The sequence below is a fragment of the Vitis vinifera genome, chromosome 17 (assembly GCF_030704535.1).
Source record: "Vitis vinifera cultivar Pinot Noir 40024 chromosome 17, ASM3070453v1".
In the NCBI taxonomy this organism is placed as follows: Eukaryota; Viridiplantae; Streptophyta; class Magnoliopsida; order Vitales; family Vitaceae; genus Vitis; species Vitis vinifera.
This window is the reverse complement of record NC_081821.1, coordinates 5,108,665-5,133,037: the sequence shown is the minus strand read 5'-3', so window position 1 is coordinate 5,133,037 and position 24,373 is coordinate 5,108,665. Positions and strand designations below refer to the sequence as shown.

The 24,373-nt window shown below is 35.2% G+C and overlaps 5 protein-coding genes and 1 non-coding gene across 6 annotated transcripts; 3 read left to right on the top strand and 3 right to left on the bottom strand.

Annotated features, from left to right (window-relative positions):
- Nucleotides 1–4,219: 4,219 nt before the first annotated feature.
- Nucleotides 4,220–5,110, top strand: LOC104882330 (ethylene-responsive transcription factor ERN1). Its single transcript, XM_010665215.3, has one exon. The coding sequence runs from the start codon at nucleotides 4,264–4,266 to the stop codon at nucleotides 4,951–4,953; it is 690 nt and encodes a 229-aa protein (XP_010663517.1). The 5' UTR covers nucleotides 4,220–4,263; the 3' UTR covers nucleotides 4,954–5,110.
- A 1,558-nt stretch (nucleotides 5,111–6,668) lies between these two features.
- LOC104882331 (uncharacterized) lies at nucleotides 6,669–9,444 on the bottom strand. The gene is made up of 5 exons (XM_019226396.2): nucleotides 9,327–9,444; nucleotides 9,170–9,254; nucleotides 8,422–8,498; nucleotides 7,362–7,507; nucleotides 6,669–7,254 (listed from the first exon to the last, which is right to left on the bottom strand). The coding sequence occupies exons 1-5, from the start codon at nucleotides 9,442–9,444 to the stop codon at nucleotides 7,105–7,107; spliced, it is 576 nt and encodes a 191-aa protein (XP_019081941.1). The 3' UTR covers nucleotides 6,669–7,104.
- On the bottom strand, nucleotides 8,839–8,941 carry MIR162 (microRNA MIR162). Its single transcript, NR_127748.1, has one exon. It is a non-coding gene; the product is annotated as a microRNA MIR162 (primary transcript).
- A 3,738-nt stretch (nucleotides 9,445–13,182) lies between the features above and the next one.
- Nucleotides 13,183–14,330, top strand: LOC104882332 (uncharacterized). Its single transcript, XM_010665216.3, has 2 exons — nucleotides 13,183–13,221; nucleotides 13,770–14,330. The coding sequence occupies exons 1-2, from the start codon at nucleotides 13,219–13,221 to the stop codon at nucleotides 14,148–14,150; spliced, it is 384 nt and encodes a 127-aa protein (XP_010663518.1). The 5' UTR covers nucleotides 13,183–13,218; the 3' UTR covers nucleotides 14,151–14,330.
- Nucleotides 14,331–15,012: 682 nt separating this feature from the next.
- Nucleotides 15,013–15,973, top strand: LOC100247540 (probable calcium-binding protein CML15). The gene has a single exon (XM_002274496.4). It carries the CDS (start codon nucleotides 15,383–15,385, stop codon nucleotides 15,863–15,865), a length of 483 nt encoding a protein of 160 aa, XP_002274532.1. The 5' UTR covers nucleotides 15,013–15,382; the 3' UTR covers nucleotides 15,866–15,973.
- Nucleotides 15,974–16,648: 675 nt separating this feature from the next.
- LOC100247431 (putative phospholipid-transporting ATPase 9) lies at nucleotides 16,649–23,957 on the bottom strand. Its single transcript, XM_002271388.4, has 11 exons — nucleotides 22,524–23,957; nucleotides 20,909–22,260; nucleotides 20,367–20,477; nucleotides 19,811–20,087; nucleotides 19,482–19,570; nucleotides 19,287–19,395; nucleotides 18,672–18,881; nucleotides 18,448–18,573; nucleotides 18,226–18,324; nucleotides 17,727–17,918; nucleotides 16,649–17,640 (listed from the first exon to the last, which is right to left on the bottom strand). The coding sequence occupies exons 1-11, from the start codon at nucleotides 22,914–22,916 to the stop codon at nucleotides 17,020–17,022; spliced, it is 3,579 nt and encodes a 1,192-aa protein (XP_002271424.1). The 5' UTR covers nucleotides 22,917–23,957; the 3' UTR covers nucleotides 16,649–17,019.
- Nucleotides 23,958–24,373: the final 416 nt, after the last annotated feature.

Below are 24,373 nucleotides of genomic sequence, written 5' to 3'. Positions count from 1 at the left end.
ATTAATAAGATATTTTTTTTTGTTTGATTTATGGTTGGAAATTGGAAAATCTAAAGTTTTTAGATGAAAAAAAAAATTATTTGGAATATTTGGATTTATGCTAGGGTTAATATTTTTTTTTTAAAAAAAGTAAATAAATATATTGTTATTTGTGGCTTGAACGTGTGTACAGAGAATGGTAAAAAAAAATTATATATAAATAGTAATATAAATAATAAGAGAATATGTGTACGAATGGATGGTGTTTGGTAGTTAATATATATATATATATATTATTATGTTGACAATAACGGAAAATTGTCAGGGATAAAGTTTATGTTTGAAAAAAAAAAAAAGTGAGAGAATAGAAGTTTTAAATAAAAGAAAGTAAAGTTTTTGGTATTATAATTATATTAATGAGTGTAAGTTAATAAATAACATAGAAATTAATTAGTGAAATAAATTATAATTTAATTAAATTAAGTTGTGTCCCAAGAAATAAATTAAAAATAAATTAAGTTTTATATGAATTAAAAATTTATTAATTTTTTAAAAATATGAATAAATTAAATTATATTTCATAATTAAAAACATTAATTTGAATACCTAATTGTCAAACCTATAATTTTAGATAAATAGTAATGATTATTTCTCTTATATTTTGTTAGGTGAAAAGTAGATTTTCAGGATTATTTTTTTCTCCCAAGTTTTCAAAGACTTCTTTTGAGGTAAGGGAAATTAATGCAGTTATTATTTTTATTAGAAACAAATTTTTATATATATCTTTTGGAAATATTTTGAATTAATATTCGTTTTATGCATGGATCAAATATGTTTTGTATGAAAAGTATGTTAGAACTTTATATTTTGTTTACAACAAAGAAATGTGGAGATATTATGTTTTGCAAATTCGAATAATTGAAATAAGTGTTTGACTCTAGTTTGTTTGACCCTTGTCAACGGAATATAATAGTTGATCTTTACATTTCTTGGTGGGGAATGTAATTGATTTGGACCTAGCCTCTAGGGGTTTCGTTAGAGGTTATTAGTACTAGTAGTGTTTGGTTCCGTCCACTTTAAAGGAACAATTTGAAGTTAGCCACCTATTTGAAAAGTCTCACCTAATTGGATACTATTTGATGTTTGATGACCAGAGTAAATAAATAATTTGAATGTTATAACTGAATTTGATATGAAAATGTTTGAATCAGAAATGAAAGTGTACAATTAAAAGTTTTGAATGTATTGGCAAAATTGACTCAAAAGTTTATGAAAAAATTAATTATAATATCTCCTATTTTACAAGTGAACTTGAAATATTTGATCCATGAATTGCATTAATATTCCTTATTGGGCTTTGAGCTCATTCCTATTTGTTGATTACTTTTCAGGCACCCTTAGTTCAGGCGATGAGTGATGGTTAGGTCGAGGAATAGTCATCATTAGGATTTTGCTTAGGATGTTATTTGGACATTGTTAACTTTTGAGTTTATGTTCCTTTAGATTATTTGGTTTTTGGAAGCTATTTAGATATTGAGCTTTTAAATATTTTTTTTGATAAGTTTGAAGTTAAGATTCGAAGATTATGAAAATTTGTTAACACTTGATTTATTTGAGTTTGCAATCTATTTAGATAATGAATTTTGGTTGATGGATGCTTAGTTTTAAAGTTAAGTTTGAAGATTTTAGAATTTTATTTCGCTACTTTGAACAGGTTTTTGGTAATTGGTTACTTCCAGTTATAATATGATTATTTGGGTTATGTTACACTTTAAGCCTTTGGGTTTGAGGTGTGAAATGATCGTCATGCCCTTGGAGTGGGTCTTGGGCGTGAGTCACGTGACATAACTAATATGGTTTTCCCAAATATCTAATTTCTGTAAAGAAGCGCTTCTAAGTATTAGGAAGTGATTCCAACCCTCTCGCAATGACCGACTCAAAATCATGATATTAAGAACCCCATCTAGAGCAATCATTAGGAGAGATTTAGAGGACAAATGCAGTTAAAGAGTTCATGAATGGATGCTTAAGACATGTGATTGCATAGATCAATTGTACCTAAATCATAACTCTGTCTAATCTTTTATATTCTTTGCCCAGTCTGACAATGGAGACAATTTAATTGCATTGGAATTGTACACTCGCATCTTTTTTGCCCTCAAAGATAAAGGTGAAGAAGTATTAAGAGTGAATTATTCCATCCAAATTCCATCTTCTGTGCAAAATTTAAGCTTTAGTGAATCCCTGTACCTCTCTCATATTCCCTTCCCGTTGCAAATCCTCTAAATTTCAAAGTTGGGAATTCAAAATGCTTTGGCAATTCCATTCCTTTTTCACCAAATTCCCCCATTCCAAACACAGCTAGAAAGTGGTCAATTGGGCCCTGGCGACACAGAAAAGGCCATGGTTTCTTATACCTGCAAATACTGATAGATCAATGCGATTCTGATCAAGCTTCTAATCAGCCTCAAAATGTTTCAATGGAAACATACAGCATGTACACGCCTGGTTACTTTCAGGGGTACAGCTGTGGGTCAGCTTTAGCTCAATCAAAGCTCAAACCTTCAAGTACATCAGCATCTCTGTTATGTGTCTGGAAGATTATATCTAGTTGGGCTAGCAAGATGACAACCCAATTATAGAACTTGCTTAGAAAAATATGAATGCTGATTGGGACATTGGTTTCAATTGATTACAGATAACTTGTGTGAATGCAGTTGAAGAAGGCTGCCTTATGGGGGCTATAGCATACTCTATCCAAACACCACCAATGGTGTTTGATCAGCTTTGCATGCATATTGATGCTTTAGGTATCTTTCATTTTGTTGGCATTTATCGAAATAGGTTTTGAAGTAGTTAATTTGTGAACTGGGGTGGCGGGTGGAAGTGGATTAAACTAAAGGGCTCTGAAAAGTGCATCAAGAATCCAAAAATAAAGCTACCCGAAGGGTACTTCTGAGGATTTGCAGTACAGAATGAGTTGTGGGTCTATTCAAATTTGAAAAGCAAGTGAAACAAAGCAAGAGAGCACGTTCTAAGGCATTAACAAAGACACCCATTATATGACAAATACCCAGCATTAATTTTTTAGTTTTAGGAGCAGAGGTGAGGGTGAGGGTGAGGGTGAAGTTAAAAGGCAATGTGGGAGGCTCTGTTTGGTTTTGCACTTTTGAGGTGTGAGTTTTGTTTGTATGCTACTGGATATATGCCACTAGGGGCATTAATCGGGCTAAACAGTGAGTTTAATACTATATTAATCACAATTAACATAGCTTATGTCACCTCATCACTTTGGAGTTTTCTTGAACTCCATTGAGCTAATGCTCCACCTCAGATCATTACCTTAGCAGCTACTCAAAGTACCAATACACCCCTGTTATTGCTCACTTATTTTTTGGACTTATGCTACTGAATGTGAATTCCATGCTTGGACTTTCTCTAGATAATGCAAAGGGACAATAGGCATAGCTCATATCACCTCTTTGCTTTGGAGTTTTCTTCAACCCTATTGAGCTAACATTCCTGATATACCCTTCTTATTAAGTTTTCAGGTGATGGTAAAACATTCTCTATGCCTATTGTCTTACACACTCATCCTCATTGGGGTGCTTCAGATAACTTGCCTTGACTACAATTTATAGTGAATTTGCAGTTAACAACATATATGTTTGAATTTTGGCGTGGTTTTCTGATTTCATCAAAGAAGCTTAGTATTGTGAATCTGCAGTTTAGTAACAAGTACATGAACTATTAGAGGGATGCTAGCAGATATATGCTGTTTTCTCTTTGTCAGGGCAGTTCTGTCATAGTGTTGATCGATCTAGCATATTAATTTATTTCTTCTAATCTTAATTGCGTGGTAGTCTAATCTATGAAGCACAAGTACAAAAGAAGACCCATCGTCTAAAGAGTTGATTATGATAAATATGCCCCTTGTCGATGTCCTCCAAACTCAAGTACTCAGACCAATGTGGCAATGTTAGGCAAGTAATAGCATTTTTTGACAGTTCTTTGAGGGCTATATAGCAGGCAAGTCCATTTCATTTAGTGGGCATTTTGGAAATCTTCCCTTCAATGAGAATCTTGCATTCTTACTAGTGGAAAATTTCAGTTAAATATTGAGTTTATTACACATAATAAACCCTAATCAGACAATCAACATGCTATGATCACGGCCACCATTGTCGTCATCATCATCATTCTATAATAATATCTATATGTTCCTTTCTTCCGTGGCTAATCCACCTTTCTCATACTTTCATGGACAGCATTGAGAGCTGAAACATGCCATCTGATCAGTCTCAAAATCAATGTGAAAAACTTATATCTGTACCTGCTGAAACAGAAGCTTTTCATGAGGCTGGAGAGGAAAGAAGAATGAAGCTTCCAAAAGGAGCTAATGATGTTCAAAGCAGGTTCCTTGGGGTGAGGCAAAGGCCCTCAGGAAGATGGGTTGCTGAAATCAAGGACTCCTCACATAAGCTTAGGCTATGGTTAGGGACTTTTGATAGTGCAGAAGAGGCTGCCTTCGCTTATGATAGCGCTGCTCGGATTCTGAGAGGAAGAAATGCTAAGACCAACTTCTCCTACCATGGGATCACGAATACTTACCAAGAAAATTGCAGATTACTAGGAAAAAACCCAAAGCTCTATCATCTCCTTCGGCATACCATCATGAAGAACCATGCAAGATCCTCATCTCTATACTCTGTGAATACTCCATCGAATGATCCAAATAGAGGAAATGAAGGTGAATCTCTGGATTCCAATACACTTGTTGAAGAAACTATAGTTTGTTCTTCGAGTTCAGAAGATGAGCTGGGGTGTTATGGCTTTCAAAATAGAGATAACCTTGGCGAAATCTCCTTTGGTAGTTCTAAGGTTTATTCTTCTGTTATTGTAGCTCCTTCCTTTAGTGGTTCTCTCTGCCAAGGAGGAGAAGAAAACAGTTGTCAAGAGGCAGAATCACTTTGAATTTCTGTGTTAATGCAAGAGAAGAGGTAGCTAGTTTTTCTTGTAGAACTATGTTCCTTATTTCCTAGCTTGGAAACCTGTAATTTTAGCTGAAGTGCTGTTCCTTTTTAACCACTGATAATCTAAAGTCTAAATCACATAGGACTGTGTTCTTTTTCTTCTGTTTTCATGAGTGACAAGTAGAAGCTTGATGCAAAGTTGGTTTAGCTATCAATCTATCATAACAATTCCTTGCCATAATTTGCTCTTATGCTCTCTTCTGGTGTTTTTTTGTTTTATTTTTATTTTCTGAATTCAAGGGTGTAAAAATAGAAAATGATGCAGTGGAAGTCAAAAGATAGGATCAGATTCAAGTGAGTCATGTATGAGCATCGATGGAGATGTCTTTATATTTGATGGCTTGAGATTAATAGTTTGTCTCACTCCCTATAACTCTGCATTTTAGCATGTGGAGTAGAGGAATTCCAACATCTTGACCTTCTAAAATAAAACCTGAAGAATATCCAGGTTGATTGCAAATGAACTGGAAAGGAAGGAGAGAACCCAGAGAAATAAATTAATTAATTAATAATAATACTAATTAAAAAAAAAAAACTCCCATGACCAATGTACAGAACTTTGATCTCCATTTGAAGATCTGGTAGGGAATACTACAGATCACCTCCTACTAAATCATGGGAAATATGGAAAGGCAGTAGAAAAATATTTTCCCAGATGGCATGGTTACCTTGGCTTCAGATAATCAGACTGCTCCTCCAAGGAGGACCATAAGGAGGCCTTTAACTTTTGGACTGCCTTATTCTTTAAATTTTATAGGTAACATGGGTCTCTCCTTATTATCCTTCCTTTCCATGCTAGAAAGATGTCCTTAAGAGGGAAACTTCTGTGTTTAGGATCACATTGAATAGAGTTATTACTTCTTTAATAGTGCCTGAAAAGCAGCAAACTAATGGATTGGTGTTTGTTTTGTAGTTCCATATCCTGGCCTGGAGCCTTGTTCAATTTTTGGGGTTTATGTGTACTTCAAAGGAAGCCCAAATTGGCCACATAAAGATCCACAAAGGCTAAGGCCAGGAGGGCATTTAGTGGTGGTCCTCCCTCCTTGGGAAGTATGCTTTATCCCTTAAAGATTGGATGCCTCCCAATTTGACCGATTCAAAATTTGATTTTATGCATATCTAGACCTGCTCTCTTCATTATGTTAATTCGTTTGGAACTAGGAAAAAAAATGCCCTAAGCACCATCAACAAAACAAGAAGTTAGGCATACAACTGTCTTACATTTGTGAATGGTGGTGCCATCATCATCACCATTACTTCATAATTATGGTTATTTTCATGTCTTATTTGTCATGTTCCCATCACGATGTCCTTATCATCAGTCATTTTCATTATCAACAACATTATTGTCCACCAACACCTTACCATGAAGACAAGGTGAACATTGAAACATCACTACCTCATGCTTGAAAATGTCTAGATCTATTCATATTTTATGTGGTTCACTCTGTTTTTAGGCCTGGGGACAGTTAAGCTCCCACCCTACTTTTCTCTTGAATACATTGCATGTCATGTTAGAGAGTCCAAACCCAACCCAGCAAAGTCACTCTGGGAAACCAAATTCAAAGGAAATACAATCAAAGCAAAATAGTAAGGCATTAAGGGCCATCCATCCTAATTACAAAATAAAGCAACCGCCATTGTGAGGAACAGAAGAAAGGGAAAGATGAGAATCTTTGTAAGAATTCAAACATTTTTTTTTCACACTAAAATGTTACAAAGAGGGGGTAGTCGAAACAAATGTGGAATCTTGAAACTATCAGGGGTTACAGCTACAGCTGAAAGATTCAAGCTTTCCTAAAGGAAGCATAAAACTGAACTGCCATAGATAAGTTTGAAGAGGAGGCAAATTTTCCACCATGAATCAGAATAACAACCAAACAACAGAATATACTCAGCTTGGGAAAGTTAACAAGAACCTTTACTTTGGTTGTGGCCTGATACATTACGGCAATCTAAGGGCAACAAAAGCTTCCACACTTTGGTTGGTTCCCCCCAAACAAGATTTAAGAATCATTTCCTCTTCCATCCTAGTCTTGCTAAAAGAATTCGATTCGAGATGCTCTTAGTTCACATCAAAAGAGTGGATTCTCTAGCCGTTTGGTACTCCCATCACTGCATTTTTCTTGCACTTTCCTGTGGCAATGATGACAATGTGTCTGCCACTTCCATAACTTCCTTTTGAAGTAACTTTCCCCTCATAGTTGAAAGAAACAAGAAACAACTTTCCGATTCCAGATACCTGCTCAAGAAAATGACACATGATTGTAAAAGAATTTAAGTCCCAAGATTGTCACCTTCAAGTCTAAAACCACAAATAATTATAATAAAAGACAACAAAAATGCAACCTGTGGAAACACTAAATTTTGCTGCCTGGGGCTAAAATCTTTTTCAGTCAAAAGGTACCATGAGCTCATGTTTATATTTGATATTAAGATTCCCAATCTATAATGATTCTTTTGAGCACTTCGCAAAACCAGCAGCCTTATCCCCCCTACTCAAGAACAGGAAAAACAAACCAACTGTAATCTCAAAGTCTTTGAGAACTATTACCAGTCATCAGACATCTACCAGGAACTAACAACAAAACACCAAGGGGGCTTAATTGTTGATGGAAGAACTTAGAGAATAATCACAAAATACATGAGAATAGAAGTTAACCCAATTAAAAAACCTTATGGAGTGTGAGGCAAATTCTCACACACACAAAGATAAATGATATGTTTGTGATTAGAACTATTACCAGTCATCAGACATCTACCAGGTACTAAGAACAAAGCACCAAGGGGGCTTAATTGTTGATGGAAGGACTTAGAGAATAATCACAAAATGCATGAGAATAGAAGTTAACCCAATTAAAAAACATTATGGAGGGTGAGGCAAATCCTCACACACACAAAGATAAATGATATGTTTGTGATTGGAAATTTTGAATACCCCCTTTGTTCTCCATCGGAAGATAAACCCCCCAAGATAATTAATTTCCTCAATGCAGAATCAAGTAACCCGGAAATAATTATGCTCTTAACAAGTTATAAAGCACATAGTAATTAAAATCCACACCAGCATGACTGAAGTTAGAGGATTGGTCTCAACCAGTTGCCAAAGAAAAAGTGTCAGTCACAGTATCACATTGAATCCTCAAGATCACTACCATGTATTATAAAAAAAAACAAAGCATCCATGAAACTTCATTAATTCATGAGACTACACTAAAGATCTGTCAGTAGAAAGTAGAAACATAGTTAATTACAAATACAACAATAATTATAAAATCAAACTAAAAAAAGGGTCTAAATCAAGGCTACAGGCACCTAAAATGAATTCAAATCATAATACATAATAATGGAAAATTATAAAAGAATACACATAAGTTACAGGTAATTAAAATTTACTGGAAATTACTACATTCAGCAAGAATTTGGCGTTGTGATGCTACCAGAGTCTGTTCGAAACACAGAAGAACACAGGGCGGATCTCCTTCCCTGCAATAAACTACAATTCGTTGAAAATTTTTAAATAATAATCGATTATAATTCCAAGAACAGCATTTTCAGGCTGTTACAGCTTTACAAGACTATTTGTGAACATGGTCTATTTGCTTGCCAAGAAATCATAGGAAAAAGGAAAGGAAACCCGGAATCATGCAACAGCCCGTCCCACTTCATGATGTAATTAAGAAGGTTCCTGAGTTTCAACTGTTTTCCCACGCTTTCCCAGCAGCCAAACGGGTCCATAATCATACAGACAACCCCAATCATTAAAAAAAAAACAGAGCAGAACATAAAACAAACACTAAATTCTGAAAGAGAGAATAAGAGAGAGGGAGTGAACGCTGGATGCAGAGGTTTATCGACCGATTCTTGATCTGCTTTTTTCACAACAATTTCAGGAAGAGATCGATGAACCGCTGCATCCAGTGACTTCAAACCAACCCCAACTCAAACCCACTCAATTTCGCAACACCAGAAGCAGAAAACAAAAGCAAAAAACAAAAACATAAAAACAAACCCATTCACTAAACGAAAGCAAAACTATGTTTTCAAAAACACAAAATCAAAAACCACAGATCTGACCAAATGAACTTAGAAAAATAAAAGAAAGAAGAAAAGAAAACAGTTTAGAGAGAGAGAGTAGAAAGAGTAACAGCGTGAACCAGGAATCTGAAGGGTCACCATTGCCGTACGTTTTTCTCCCTCTCTCTCTCCCTTCTCTATTTGGATTTTGGTGGGAGGTGATGACTCATAGGACACAGTGACCTTCTCTTAAGATCACCTGTGAATTTACGATTTTGGGCCAGGATCACGTGGTACGGTGGCCAATGCGAAGAAGACACCTAGCGCCCACAAAGTGCAGAGAGCTTGACGTGGCGCTCAATGATTGGTTTTTATGTCCAGTACACCTTTGTGGAAGCATTTTCAACTCTGCCATGGTTGGTCACTGGTGGCCGTGGTCCCTACCCTACACAAAAGGGGTCCCTGCCCTCCGGTGAGCGTGGTCCACCCACGTCCCAACACCAATTCTTTTTTTTTTTTTAATTAAAAATTAAAATTCAGAAAAAAAAATATTAAAATGAATTATGTGGATTTTAAAAATGTTAATAATAATATTTTTTAAAAATAATAATAATAATTTCTTTTCTTTTTTATTATTTTTTTATTTTTATGAAAGATTGGAAAAAAAAAACGTGGCATCCTGGGAAATAAGGTAGGGGTACCCCAATCTGAACTTCTGAAGCGCCCCTTATGTGGCCACGTGTAACTCCCTCCGCTGCTAACCTGTTTAGTTACGAATAAAGTGGAGTTGTTGTTGGCTTTTTTTTCTTTTTTATTTTATTTTATTTTTTTTATGGCTACATTTTTCTAAAAAATATATTTTTTGGAAAATATTTTTAAAAATAAAATTTTATTTGAAAAGTCAATTATAAGAAACAGATTTTTTTTTTTAATTTAAATGCATTATACATTTATATATTTTTCATATTCAAATATTAACTACACCTAAAAGGAGTGAACACTCCATTATGATGGACAAGTATTGTGAACAATGATTTGCCTAACTTAAGTCCTCTAATCCTTCACAGATTACTTGACCAACACCTTCACACCTCAGCTGCATAGTTCATCTTCTGGAACATACTCGACATTCTCACCAAACTTTATCTCGGCCACCTCTTAACGCTCACTAAAGAAGAAATGAGTTTTCACCCAAATCCAAATAATATAGAAGTTGAGAGATGAATTAAGCAAATAATTAACCCATTTTTTTCTTTAAGAAAATATGTTGAAAAAAAAAAGTTGGATTTTCTCGACAACTAAACACCCTAAAATAGGAAATGAATGAAAAAAACTAAAGGAAACGCTGTGATATCTCTCCACAATCGGGGGAAGCTGATTTTATCTTTTAAAGGTATGATATTCTTCATCCTATATTTGAAAAAAAGATCAAACAATTGTGACTTGGATTGATATGGCTTGAAGGTGAATCGATCCAAGAACAAGCATTTTGAATACTTTAGCAAAATATATTTCCCAAGCTTCCTTAACACTTAAAAAAATGTTTCAAGACAAACAACGTTTAAAAACATACGATTGAATTCATTTCCTCAACTACTTACCTTGCTCCCTTAGTAATTTCAGCAACTTATTTTTTATTGGGCAAAGAATTTGAAAAAAATTTAAAGAAACTAAGTTAAAAGACACTTAAAAGAATTTTTTTAATATTATTTAATGAGGAGCATGCTGAGAGAATTAGATAAAATGGTTTAAATTTTTTTCTTTTAAATTTGAAAGCTAAAAAAAATATATAATTTTAAAATTTATTTAAATTTAAAAAACTTGGCTTGTGTGAGTCGTGCGTGCTATTCACGTGTTAACAACTAAGACTATTAATTTCTAAACTATGCAAATAATTTTTTAAATTAAGGCAAAAAGGAGTTGTTTAATACTAATTTATTTTTTAACTTTTGTCTTAAAAAAGTGTAAAAAAAGGGTTGGTGGGAAGCTTAAAAGTAGAAATTTTGCCCCTAACGTTCCATTCCAGGTGTTTAGAATTATATCCGTTAGTAAGGCAAACCATGGGCGGAATACCATGTGTAAAACTCTTAATTTTCTTTTTAATTTTGTAACTTCGTCTATTCAAACAATTCATCTTGTCATCGGAGTATCAGGTACTTCTTGATTTTCTTTCTAAGCTTATTTTACTTATCTCTTAGAATTCCTTTTTTTTTTTCTTGATATTTTTTTTTTTTGGTTTTAATTTATGAATTTTTGTCAAATAAAAAATATTTATTTATTTGGATTTAGAGCTTGTTTAACAGTGAATTTAGGAAATATTTCTAGTTTTTCTAATACTTGAAAAATAAAAAAATTTAAATGCTAAAAAGATTATAATTCGCTACCAAAATTGTTTGACAATAATATTAAGAAGCATTTTTAACTTAAAAAATGTTTTTGAAAATAAAAAAAAATAAAAAAATGTATTTGATAAATTTTAGGAAAAACTTTTAAAATTTTTAAAAATTACTTATAATATTGGGAAATCATTTATAGAGTTTTTTCAGATAAATATTTGATAAATAATTCTTTTAAAAAATACTTTCAGAAAAAATATTTCAACTAAAAACAGTTCAAGTAAAACCATTATCAAACATTGCGATTGATAATAGTTTTATTCAAAATATTTTTAATGAAAATGTTTTTTTTTCAAAGTGTTTTTAAATCAACCATGTTTTCTTAAAGAAAATTATAAATGATTTTTTTTTAAATGTGTTTTCTAAATTTTGTTAAATACTTCATTTTTATTTTTTGTAAAAATACTTTTTAGGTTAAAAAAAAAAAAGTATTATCCCATATAACTTTCAATAGACAAAGTCTTATCCCATATAAAATTTTTACATTGATTTAGGGGACATCAAAAGACATTTGATCATCTTGATTTGTGAGGGTTTCTTTCTTTTTTTAAAAAAAAATTGTTTTAACTATGAATTTCTATTTATTGAGAATGATTGTTCGTGATTGTTGTAGGTAGCCATATATTAGTTATTTTATTGATCAATTTATATTCATTGACAATTGGGTTTGTTTAGGGATTGTTGTAGGCACACGTGAATCATTTTATTAATCAATTATAATTAAAGATAAAAATGTGCTTCTGACTAATTTTTTTAGATGGAGTTTATTTATTTTAAAAATTATTTTTTAAATCCTTTTTTTTTTTATCATAAACTTATTTTATTATTTTTTCATTTCATATATTATAATGAAAGTGAGTATATATTAAAATAAATTGGATGAGATCTTCAGGATGACATCTCTTTTGATTTATTCATTTATTTATTTTTAGTAGCTAGATTTCGAAGATATCACTTCACTTTGTACCATTTATGTGCAATTTATGTGTCAAATCATGATATTTGAATTACTCTTATCTTTTAAGTAACTCACCATTTTTAGTGGTATCAAGGTCAATAAGGCTATGTTTGGTTCCCGGAAAATTTGAGGGAAAATGCGAGGGAAAGAAAATGCAAAGGAAAAGTAGAAGGAAAGAAAAAGTGAAGGAAAATAAAAAAATAAATTAAAAGTTGATAAATTATTTTTTTTGTTACTTCAAACTCATTTTATTTATTTTAACTCATCAATATAAAGATTAAATAATTTAAAAATACATAAGTTTTTAATTAGTTTTAATTATATTTGATTTTCTTTGATATTTTTCATAAGACAACCAAACATGAGAAAATCATTTTCCTTAACATTTTTTTTCTTTCCTTTGTACTTTCCGGGAACCAAACATAGCCTAAATATTTCTAATAAAATTTGGAACATAGTAGGTTAAGAAAGATCATTAGCTTAAAACATTTTACATTTATTAATACAAAGAAGTTTGTATGATAATTTTTATTTGAGCCAAGGGATACTATCAATTCTGTTCATATCAAAAAAGCATTTATACATTTAAATTTCATTACTTTGTGCAAAGTTTGATTCTATTATTTTGTAACTTAGTTTCATTATTTGTATCTCGGTTTTTTTCTTTTTGTTTGTACCATTATTTAATGACGTAAAATTTATCAATGTCGCTCAAAATGTTTTAGTAGGTAGCTTATTGATATCTCAACTTTTTCTATTTTTCTATTTTATATATTCTCAACTTCTTCTTTTACAGAAATTCAGAAAAGCACTTCAATTGCATCAACCAACTCCAATGGTAAGTTTTCATCAATTTGTTCAGATTGATGAGTACATAAAATATTTTTATACTTTGTAGCATCTACATCTGTTGTCTACAAGCATGCTTTGATGAACTTCATGTTGCTCATCCTAAGGTTTAATCTTTGAGGTTCAGAATTGATTCAACTTTTATATGAAAAGTTCTGAGAAGAATGATATTGTATATTATCAACTAGTAGGGAAGAGATCAAACAGATCACATGGGATTCACTTTAACTCCATGGATTCCCTGTATATATCATCTTTAAGAGAAGAAAAGCCTGGTTTTCTTATAGGCCCATGAAAATGTATGTATGCCAGCACTATATATATTCAAGTAAAATAGACAAAAATCACAGCTTTTGGGCTTTCCATGTTGTCCTCCACTCATACGCTTAGGGGCAGGCAAAGAATTGTCTACTATATACTTTGGTTCATTTTCATGCAGACTTGTACTGGCCTTTGGTTCTTTGTTTCTCTATATATTAAATCTCTATAGTAGAGCTTAACAATTAGACTATGGCAATAACATCTCCATTACTGCAGGATCAGCAGCAGACACCAGGGTCAGTGCCAAATCCCCCACAGAAGACTTCAGCTGCTGCCGCCAGTTTTGGGAATATTGTGCCATTCATTGTTGTGATATGCATTGTAGCGGTTATCTCCATAGTTTCCTGTGTAGTTGGTCGAATTTACTCCCGTCGCGTAGCGCTATCAACTCCATTGCAGAGTGGTGTCAACATTAATATTAAGCCTGGAAACTGGGTCGAACGGATCAAGAAGAGGTTCAGGCGTGGAAAGGCTGGTGCTGTTGAAGTAGGACATGGGTCTGGTGATCAAGCTGGAACCAATGATGGGAATGCTCAAGTTGCAGTTGCAGGTGGTAATGATCAGCAGCCCCCTTCAGGGCCTCCACCTCCAGCTTAATCCCATGTTTAGGATAGTTGTGTTGCAGATCAATAATGGTGGTTTGGACTCATTTTGGTTTGTTTTTGGACCCTTTTGTTCTTGGGTTTGATCCATTTATTTTCCAAACCTAGTAAGTCTTTGTTTCCACCTGATGATTTAGTGATCATTTTCAAACAAATGCATGCAGCTACCTATACATTTCTTGGCCTCCCTCTCTATGATTCTTGACATACATTTAGGCATTTATTCTTTATTTATTCATGGGAACATGCATAATTTTTTCATACATGTTCTCTAAATAATTTATTCATTAAGTCAAAGTCGGTTTCTACACTTCGTCCCATCAGTAAGCCTGTTGAGAAGCTCCCCAGTATTTCTCTTCTTTATAGGTACAAGTCTTGATATTATATAGATAGAGGACAACTTGTAAAAAGAGAGCAGTGGCCGGCACAAGGCTGGGGGTGTGTGCCAGTGAGAATATTAATCTATATATCTACTGACTTTGCCCTAAATAATCCTTGGTTTTGTGGGTACCCCAAAGAGGGTTATCTAATAAATTATCTCTATTGTGTCATACATGTATATTTTGAAGAGAAACCTAAGATTTGAAGCAGCAGTAGATGATGGGACTAGCAGTTGACTTAGCTGGGGGTATCCTATTTTGAGAGAAGGTTTCTTCATGGGCCCTCAATTGGTTAAAGAATTGAGTAGACGTCCACCTCTTTTGAGCTGTTTGGATGGTACAAGACTTGGATAATCCACCAAATTTTCCTGTGTCCACAGAATTGGTTACAGCTCAACTCTATCACAACATGTCAGAATGAAGGAAAAGGATAAGAAACACCATTTTTTTGTGACCCATTCTTTGTAAAATATGCTAAATTTAGATTTTGGGATGTACCCAAAATCAAGCTTTTGTTGGGTAATTTATCTAAAAATGGAGAACTCCTTGTATGATGAGTTTTCTTTTTTATCAATTCTACTGATCAGTTTCTGACCAAGACAGGGGATGGGTTATAGTAAGACCTGGAACAACTATTTTTAAGGAGGTTCCTTGAACTTACGAGAAACATTCAATGATTCATGGAATCTTCAACACCGATTTGTCACAAAAATAAATTCACCGACGCGCTTTCTGTTTGCAGATATTCTATGTAAACAGGACCCCCCTCAGGTCTATCACAATCCTCTTACTCCTCACAAAGAACCGCCTTCCTCTTCTCCTCCATCTTTGATTCCTATTCATCTTCATGGCGGAGCTTGAAGTTAATCAAATCAAGCAGCTAAGATCCATATTTTCTCGCTTTGACATGGACTCTGATGGCAGCCTGACCCTTCTGGAGCTTGCGGCGCTGTTAAGATCATTGGGACTCAAGCCCTCAGGCGATCAAATTCATTCCCTGTTAGCTAACATAGACTCAAACGGTAATGGGTCGGTGGAATTTGATGAGCTGGTGAGTGCCATAATGCCTGACATGAACGAGGAGATACTGATAAACCAACAACAGCTACTCGAGGTTTTTCGGTCCTTTGATCGCGACAGAAATGGCTACATTACTGCAGTTGAGCTTGCAGGCGCCATGGCTAAAATGGGACAACCTTTGACGTATCGAGAGCTCACTGATATGATCCGGGAGGCTGATACAAACGGAGATGGCGTCATTAGTTTTAATGAGTTTTCATCTATAATGGCCAAGTCTGCTGGGGACTTCTTAGGCCTTACTTTGTTATAACTTTCATCCTTGTTGCCATACACATCTTCATTATCATCATCTCTTTAAAACTAATTTTAGATGGTTGTAATGGGATGTTGTTTGTTTCTTGGAATTCTATGCACATCATTGAAGAGAAAAGAGAAAGAAACAGAGAGAACATGGAAAGAAATGATATGAATCAATATCCTTTATTGAGAAACTCTGTTTGGGGGTTAAGATAGAGAAATTGTATTTACACATCATTAATTCAGAAACGTTTAATTTGATTAGCTTTTAGTTTCGTATTCTTCAAAGAATTTGGGGTTTTGAATTTGGTTTCCTAATCTCTTTAACTTCTAATTGTGGGGGTTGAAGCATTGAATGGGGTTCATGTGCCAGCAGAATGGGCATGGTGTCCATTTTGACTACACTTTTTGTGGCCAAATGGGTCATCCAAGAGGAGAGTAGATTAACATGGAGTGTTGTCCTGATCCAACAGTCCTTGATCCCCACCAGCTAGAGCTATATAAAGCTGTGATTGGCATGTGGGAAAGGTAGATCCCAGGAAATTTCCAACACCAAACCCCAGACCCCATCCTTTCTTTTGATCTTGGGACAATAATATAGATACCACCTACTTCAAAATACTGGAAATTGCTTCCTTTTCTCAACTCCAGGATGCCATATTCCAGCAATCTTCTTAATTGTTTTTTCCTTTTTGGAATAAAGAAGAAAACAAAAAGTATAGGAAAATGTTGAAAGTTAGCAGTGAAGGTCCCCTGTCTGGTTGCTGAGAAGAGGAAAAGAAAAGGAGAACATAAATTTCTTAAAATCCAAATTGAGAATGTCAACATGGAGCTATCTTTATTGTAGTGAAAGTTGAATGGAAAAAGATGTAACACCCCTCTCATTCTTACTCCTTGAGAGTGAAAAGATCGAACGTGGAGTGACTGATACAGCAATAGAGAGCGACAAAATATGGCCTCCAAGCAACCAAAACATCAAAATTAAAGTTCTGGAGCTTTGCACATTTAATCTTCTAACCAAAGATCTCCCTTGAAGAAATTGCTGCACCAGTTCCCTTGACACCTTATTAGCCATGGGATACTCTCTTTCCTAGCAGAAATGGTGAAAGCCCAGTTTCTGCAATAAATATATACATTGAGAAGGAACTGGTCCTTTGCAAAAATGTGTCATATCTGCTCTGGAAGCTCCAATTTGGAGCGACTGAAACGTGCGGTATAACCTACTGTTGTGGATCGCAATGATCTCTGCCTTACCATTTGGCAATACTCAGGGTCCTCAGAGTGTCCGTCATTTCTTATCCATTGAATCATCTGATGATACATGGGGAAAAACCTCATTTGAATGGCAGCATAACTGAAGTATGGAAGGAGGGTGGCAACAGTTACAAAGAGTGTGACAAGCCAGAAAGATAGAGCTGGTGCACAGGCTTCAATGAAGACCTGGTAGGCGGTCGTGGAGATGTTGGGGTCCATGGCCCCATATACCAAGAGGAATATATACCAAAAAACAATGCTACCCCAGATGAAGACATGCTGAATTAGTGTGAAATAGTTGATGGAGAGTGCCATCTGACAGTTCACAACCCATACCACACATGTATACATTACTGCCCCAAAGATTTCCATGCCAACCACCTCCCCGCCTTTGCGGAAGGCTTGATGCTCCATTGCACAGGCACAGAAGAAGAAAATCAAGGTGGAGCTCAAAACCCCATTAAATGCCCAGCCAAGGATTCTGGTCCAGCTGAATAGCACATTCTGTACACCTTCTTGGTATAGCAGAGGGAACTGTCATAATTTATAGCACAATTAGGAATCATCTTTCCATTAAAAAGAAAAAGAAGAGGAATAGGTGTGTAAGAATATGGCTATACCTTGAGACAAAAGCGCGCAGCAACGTCTTGATCAAACACTCCCATGGCAATCACAGGAAGTGATGTGAAGAAGACGTTATAGAGCGACAAGTACCAATCATTGTAGGCAGCTTGACCAGAGAATGAAGCATATGCTTCAAAGAAGAAGAGTGTAAATCCAAATGCAATGTTTTTGTAGAAGAAATAGCATATCTGCCAAGAGCAAAAGTAAAGCAATTATCATCCATTTTCTTGGGTTGGGTTGGTATTGAAGGACGAGTAGCTTTTCAACCATTTTCTATGCAAAATCTTTCATTACTTCAATGAACCCAAGTGTGTCTCTGTGTGTGAGTTTTGTGGCTTTTCACATATAAATTTTGATTCAGAGAAGAGTTGACATTGAAGCAAATATTGGGGTTTAAAGAGTTGGACTTAAGCTCATCCACAAAAAATAACTTTCTAGTCATAAGCTATAAGAGCATTTGTCTTATGACTTGAGATTTCCAGAATGAGATGTTACCATAGACGAGATCCTTCTATAACACCAGTGTCCATGCACAAGTAGCAAGCGCTCCAAAAACCGGAACTGTGCAATTGCGATGTCACTTGACATAACTGCCTGAAATTTTGAAAGACATCATCAAAGATAGACTACAGAAGCCATGAAGTGAAACAAATCCAAGGATGTGAATTTACACATTCAAACGATAATAAACCTTAAGAGATCCTTTTAAGCATTTACCTGCATTCCTTCAACCCCACTGATACCAACCCCAATATCTGCTTCTTGAAGCATTCCAACATCATTTGCCCCATCACCAATTGCTAATGTTGTGCTCCCTGTTTTTACTTTAACCAGCCTTGTAACCTGCAAGTTTTTCACAGAAAAAAAAAATGAAAATATTATGAGCATTTCTTAGACCTCACCAACAAGAAGGAAGTGCTTAGACTCATTGTTTAACTCACAAGTGCTTTCTGTTTAGGTGATGAGCGGCAGCATATAACAGATGCACAGCCAATGGCTAGCTCTAGAAACATGTCTTTGACATCGTCCTCCAGAGCATAAATGAGTGACTTCCCATCAATGATCAAAGCCAATGCCTCGGAGTCTTCACTTGCTATGTTAAGCAGTGCCTTACCCTCACTTATCTGTTGAATGACATTCGCCTTCGCTGCCTGAAGAATCAGCAGACAAACTACCATGTCAGTATCCTTGTCACATAGGTTGCATACAAACAAAGCTAATCCCATCCCTATCACTGGATTATTGAACTCAAGAGAGCTCTCTCTTCAATGATAAGAGTAATTCCATTGTTGAGCTGTTAAATATACAAAAAAAGAATAGAGAACGAAAAGTAGTTCTTTAACAGCTACTACAACCCCAGAAGGCCAAGAGTTTTGCCTAGTTGCCATTCCTTTTCCTATTTTCTCTTCTCTACCCAATAAAGCCTAAGTGGGGAAGAAGTACCTTGTTATACAGAGGAACCTCTTTCACAAATTCCAAGAAAATATTGTATTCCTTCCTGAGTAATGATAGGGATGTTCATTGGAAACAGATCAGCAAAAGGAATTCACGATTACCTCATCAACAGCAGACTTATCCCCTGCTTTCTCCAGTGCTTTAATTCCTGGAGTTTCGGAATTTATTATTATTTGCTTCATTCCTTGTCTAAGCAAACTACAGGCAAACCTGCAAAATTTGAACATAGTCAGAAATTTATGGCCATTATACTTCAACAGCCATTGATTTGGAATGTCATTATCCACTAACCATACCCAATATTTATTGCAGTCTCCATCTTATCTCCAGTCAGAACCCACAATTTTATTCCAGCTTGTGCAAGCTTGTCAATGCACTCAGGAACCTATCCATCCCAACAGAGAAAAATTCAATCAGAAATCCTGTACCCTCTCTGAAATGTCATCATTTAATGAGCACTTGAACATTTGGTCAGGCCAGGATGTGTATATTTATTTATTTTTCCCATAATTTATTTATTATTTTTAACTATAAACACCAGTTTGCTGATAAATCCAATAATTATTTATGTACTTTTATAGGTCATTCTACTTTGAAAGACTACCATATGCTTTTTAAAACCTACCCCATTTTGGAGTTTGTCTTCAACAGCAGTAGCACCAAGAAGAATCAAGTCTTTCTCAATCCTTTCTGCCACTTCCTCGATAATCTCCTCACGATCTGCACTGACTAAGTTCTTGGCTTGAGAGAATTCCTCGTTGAACTCATTGTATTCTTCGTCATCAAGTTCTCGATATGCAAGTACCAAAGTCCTCAAGCCAGCATCAGCATACTCATTAATGTGCAGCCTGGTCTGTACTTCAAACTCTCTTCCATCTTGAGCAAGTCTCTCAAACATGACACTGATCATGGTAAAGAAATTATTATGTGTTAAAAGTACAAATAAAAGATGAACAAAGAACTTCAAGAATTATAAAATTTTCCATGTTTTGCTTTAAGAAACAGTTAAAAGAAAGGAATCAATTGTAAGGTCCCATAAGATTGATGCATGCTAGAAAACTAATATTGCTTAGCAAAGAGAGATAGACTCAGCCACTCTATTGACTAACCATGAAACCATTTGATGCAAATATAGGATCCGAAGCTCATTATGTTGAGAGTAGATGTTTCATTTTACAAACCTGTCAGCACCTTTAGAAAGTAGCAGCAGCCTTCCCTCCTCATTTCTTACAATCACAGACATCCGCTTTCTCGCACTACTGAATTCTATGATGTTCATAAGTTTGTATGTCCTGCAAAAATGAAAAAAACAAATGTCTTTAAACATTTAAATCATTCAGAAGTTCTCTCACTGCCTTGGGCTGATCATATTACAGAATAAAGAGATGCTGTTAACAGCTAAAATTTGATGGGTGAATTGAATTAAACATACTAAAGCAGCAAAAGATGATAGAAAAGTGAAAATACTTATAGATGTGAAAAATCTATGCTGGGTTTCCTGGGCAATGGCAATGAAAGTTTCGATGTTCGATTTCTTATCATATGGGATGCAACAAAACAGAAACCTCTACTTTAACAAGAGCCTAATATTAGTAGAGCTTTGTTTCTCTGTTTTTCATTCTCTGAAACAACCAACATAAACCTGAAGTTCAAAATTTGTTAAGTTTCCTCATTTCTAGGCAACCAAACAAGGGTAAAAGATTTTTTAGTTCAAGACACTGACCTTGCAACCTTTCTGCCAGACATAGGATCCAACTCATGCAGCGAGATGCTCGTTTGAGTTCTTTCATAAAATTCAAACCCCAGTTCTCTTGCTCCAATAACAAATGCTGCCTCATCTGGTGATTCAGCTTCATAGGAGATTTTCCCTGTTTCATCATCCACTTCAGGTATGGCAGTATGACAGACTGCCAGCAACCTTAAGAAATTCTGAATGACATCTGCGCGAGGCTCATTAACCCAGTTACCATTTGTGATCCTTTCATCAATAAAATTATACCCTTTAATGGAAGGCTTTGTTTCAGTAATCTCCTCAACATTGTCCTTGTCTTCTACAACCTCCTGAGCTAAAGGCGTCTCTTTCCCCCTAGCCTGAGCCCTTTCAACCTCTGTAATTCCACGGCCATAAGCAGTCCCAGCAATAGAACACTTGATAAATTCCATTGAGTTGCAAGTCAAGGTTCCTGTTTTATCAGAAAGTATAGTATCAACTTGGCCAAGCTCCTCATTCAAATTTGAGGTACGTGCTCGTGCTGGCTTGTCACCTTCCTCATAGTACATGTGCGGATCCTGATTGATGAAAACACTCTGGAGAACTTTCACAATTTCTATTGACACATACAAGGAAATGGGGATCAAGTATCCATACAGCATAAGGGCAGTCAAAAAATGCAAAATTGCTGCAACTGGAGCTCTTTTTGGATCATAGTAAATTGTAGTATCATCTGGCCTCAGATACCATCTTGTCATCACTCCATTTTCTAGGTCCTCGCTAGTTGTAATCCCAAAGAAAACGGACCCAATGAAAGACAGAAAGACTAATGCAGAAAACAAAAGGTAAACCAGTTTATCCATTCTTCTCTCAATTTTGCTTCTCTTTGATGGAGGTGCTGTTGAATTTTGAATAACCTTTGTGTCATGCCCTGTGAAGATGACCACCCCATAGATATAATCTGTGTTTCGTAGCTTTGAGTCCCTTAGCAGAAGCTGCTGAGGTGTAAGAGGGAACTGTTGTTCTTCCAGCTGCAAATTTCCAACAAAGGAGTACAAATTTGCATTTGGATCTTCACATTTAATGATTGCCCTGAAATTTTCAAACCTAGAGTCATCAAGTAAGTTTGCAGTTACATCGAGTGCTTGTTTTAGTTTCAAATTGGTTTCTCCATCAAGATTTGTAGTCTCAACATAGCAAATCGCATCGTCGTAACTTGATGAAAGCAATATGAGATCAGCAGGGAAAAATTCATCCTTTTCCACTTTCACTACATCTCCAACTTTCAAATCCATCCATTTAGCATAATCAAAAACACCATCACCGCGATGGTATTTAACCTTCCTGTTGTTCATCTCAATATCCTGATAACATTTCCAAGGTTAGATCATGAAGCAGGGTATGAACTCTCTGGTAAACAGAAAGAGGAACATGCAAACAGAACTGAAAAGGTGAAAGAGAACAAAGAAATGGCAATGGAATGTAATTAGAAATGGCATCATATAACTCAAAATTATTCAGTAAAAGGGTATTCTTTGCCCAAATTCAAACCCCATATGCATATACTATTAAGGAGAAAAAAAAAGGATTAGAGTGACAGGCAAATTAGATTGCAGAACCCCATTACCTGCCTTTTTCGCCTCCAATCTTCCACAGCTTCCTTCCCCATTGTCACTCCCACCACAACAACAAGAGGAAAAACAGTACTGAAAGCAGAGTAAGGTGAGAGGGCGGTGAAAGACAAGATTGCACAGATGAGGAAATATATGTTCGCCACCCGCCTGAACTGCTCAAAAAGTGCTTTTGGAAAGTATGTTGCAAGTGTGTACTTTGTAGTTCTGACATAGTTGCCTCCATATTTGAGCTGACCGGCCTCAAAGCACTCTGGGTCATTACAGAAGACTATCCTGGAGAAGCCAGGACCTCCAATCAGTGAGTGTTCACCATTGAATGATGCTCTCCCACATGAGAAGGCATGGATTCTACCGAAGTGTTGCCTTTTTCTTCTCCCACCAGCCATTCTATGCAACCATAATCACTATCCCAGTTCTTCAATCACAAACTTTGCTTCTTCAAAGTTGAAATATCTTCTGAAAACTTCAAGTTTTTCGATGAGTCCTCAACACCCACTAGTCCAAAATTGGATTCCTAAAGTCCAGACCAATTCCAGGAAGGCTACAAAACTCATATAGAAGTCCAAAAAAGAAAGAAAAGGACTGAGGTACTTCAAAATCCCAAAACACCAACCTAGACCAACCAAAAGAACAGTAAGAACTCGAGAAAAAAAATTGTTGATCCAATTGTAACCTCAGGCCTCAATATGAAAAAAGAAGCAAAACCCAGAAACCAAAACCCTTTAAACTTCAAGCCCTCAATTTAAAATTAGCAAATGATTCAAACCATCTTAAAATTTCTATAAAATTGAAGAGAGAAAGCAACAAATCCTCCATTTTTTTTTTCCTCTTCTTTTAGCAAATATCAAGGGGGAAGTAGTTGTGGACCAATGACTTGTATGGATATGTTTGACTTGCAGCTAAGAAGCACCAGAACCCAAACGTGCAAATTTCATATCTAGACAGCCCTTGGTACAAAATCTCAACTACCTGAATTACCCAGACTGAAAAACCCACAAAACAGAGCAAATTCATATGGACTTAGAACCACAGCTGTACCTGTTAGAATTTGCACCACATTCTACTTTGACTTCAAATAAATTTGTCTTTCTTGTAGGATTAGGAGTCTTTTCCTTGTAAAACAATACATGGGGGCCTAGCTTAATTTAATGAATAAACACCTTTCCCAATCTGCAGAATTTATTTCCAAGTTTCTGAAGCCTAGAAGAGGAAGGAACAGTGTTCATAACAGATTCATTTATAACTGCAAGAACAAACTAAAAGAAAATGAAATATTGATATAACAAACTCAAAATGCCCATCTTTTCTCTAAGTGCTTTATTATTTTTAATTTAAATTTATGTGAATGAAGAGTGCGAGTTTTCTTAAAGCAACATGTAGCTTGATGAAGACAGACACCACTCTCATCTCAGTCAATTAAGAGCATAGATACATGTAACTCCCTTGATAATGATAGCTACAGTCTCCCCCTATGATAGTACAGGAAATATAACAGAATTTCATGGCAACATGGATGAGTTTTTGCAAAAAGGAATAGGGTTTTGATTTCTCAATGAGTGTTTTTTTTTTTCTTTTCTTGTTATAAACACCAAAGAAAATAACTATTTTTGTTACTTCCATTAATTTAATGCCACGATGTCATACTTTTTCAAGTATTATTATTAAAGAAGAGGGCAGAGGAGTTAATTAAAAAACAGATGATAAAAAGTATTATATTTTTATATTTATTTTCAAATCATATTTTTTTTTTAAAATAATCAGAGGAGTTAGGGTGAGTTGGCTTAGGCTGGATTGGAGCCTTGACTACTAGAAAGAATGGAAGATCTGCAGAGGATCAGTTAAG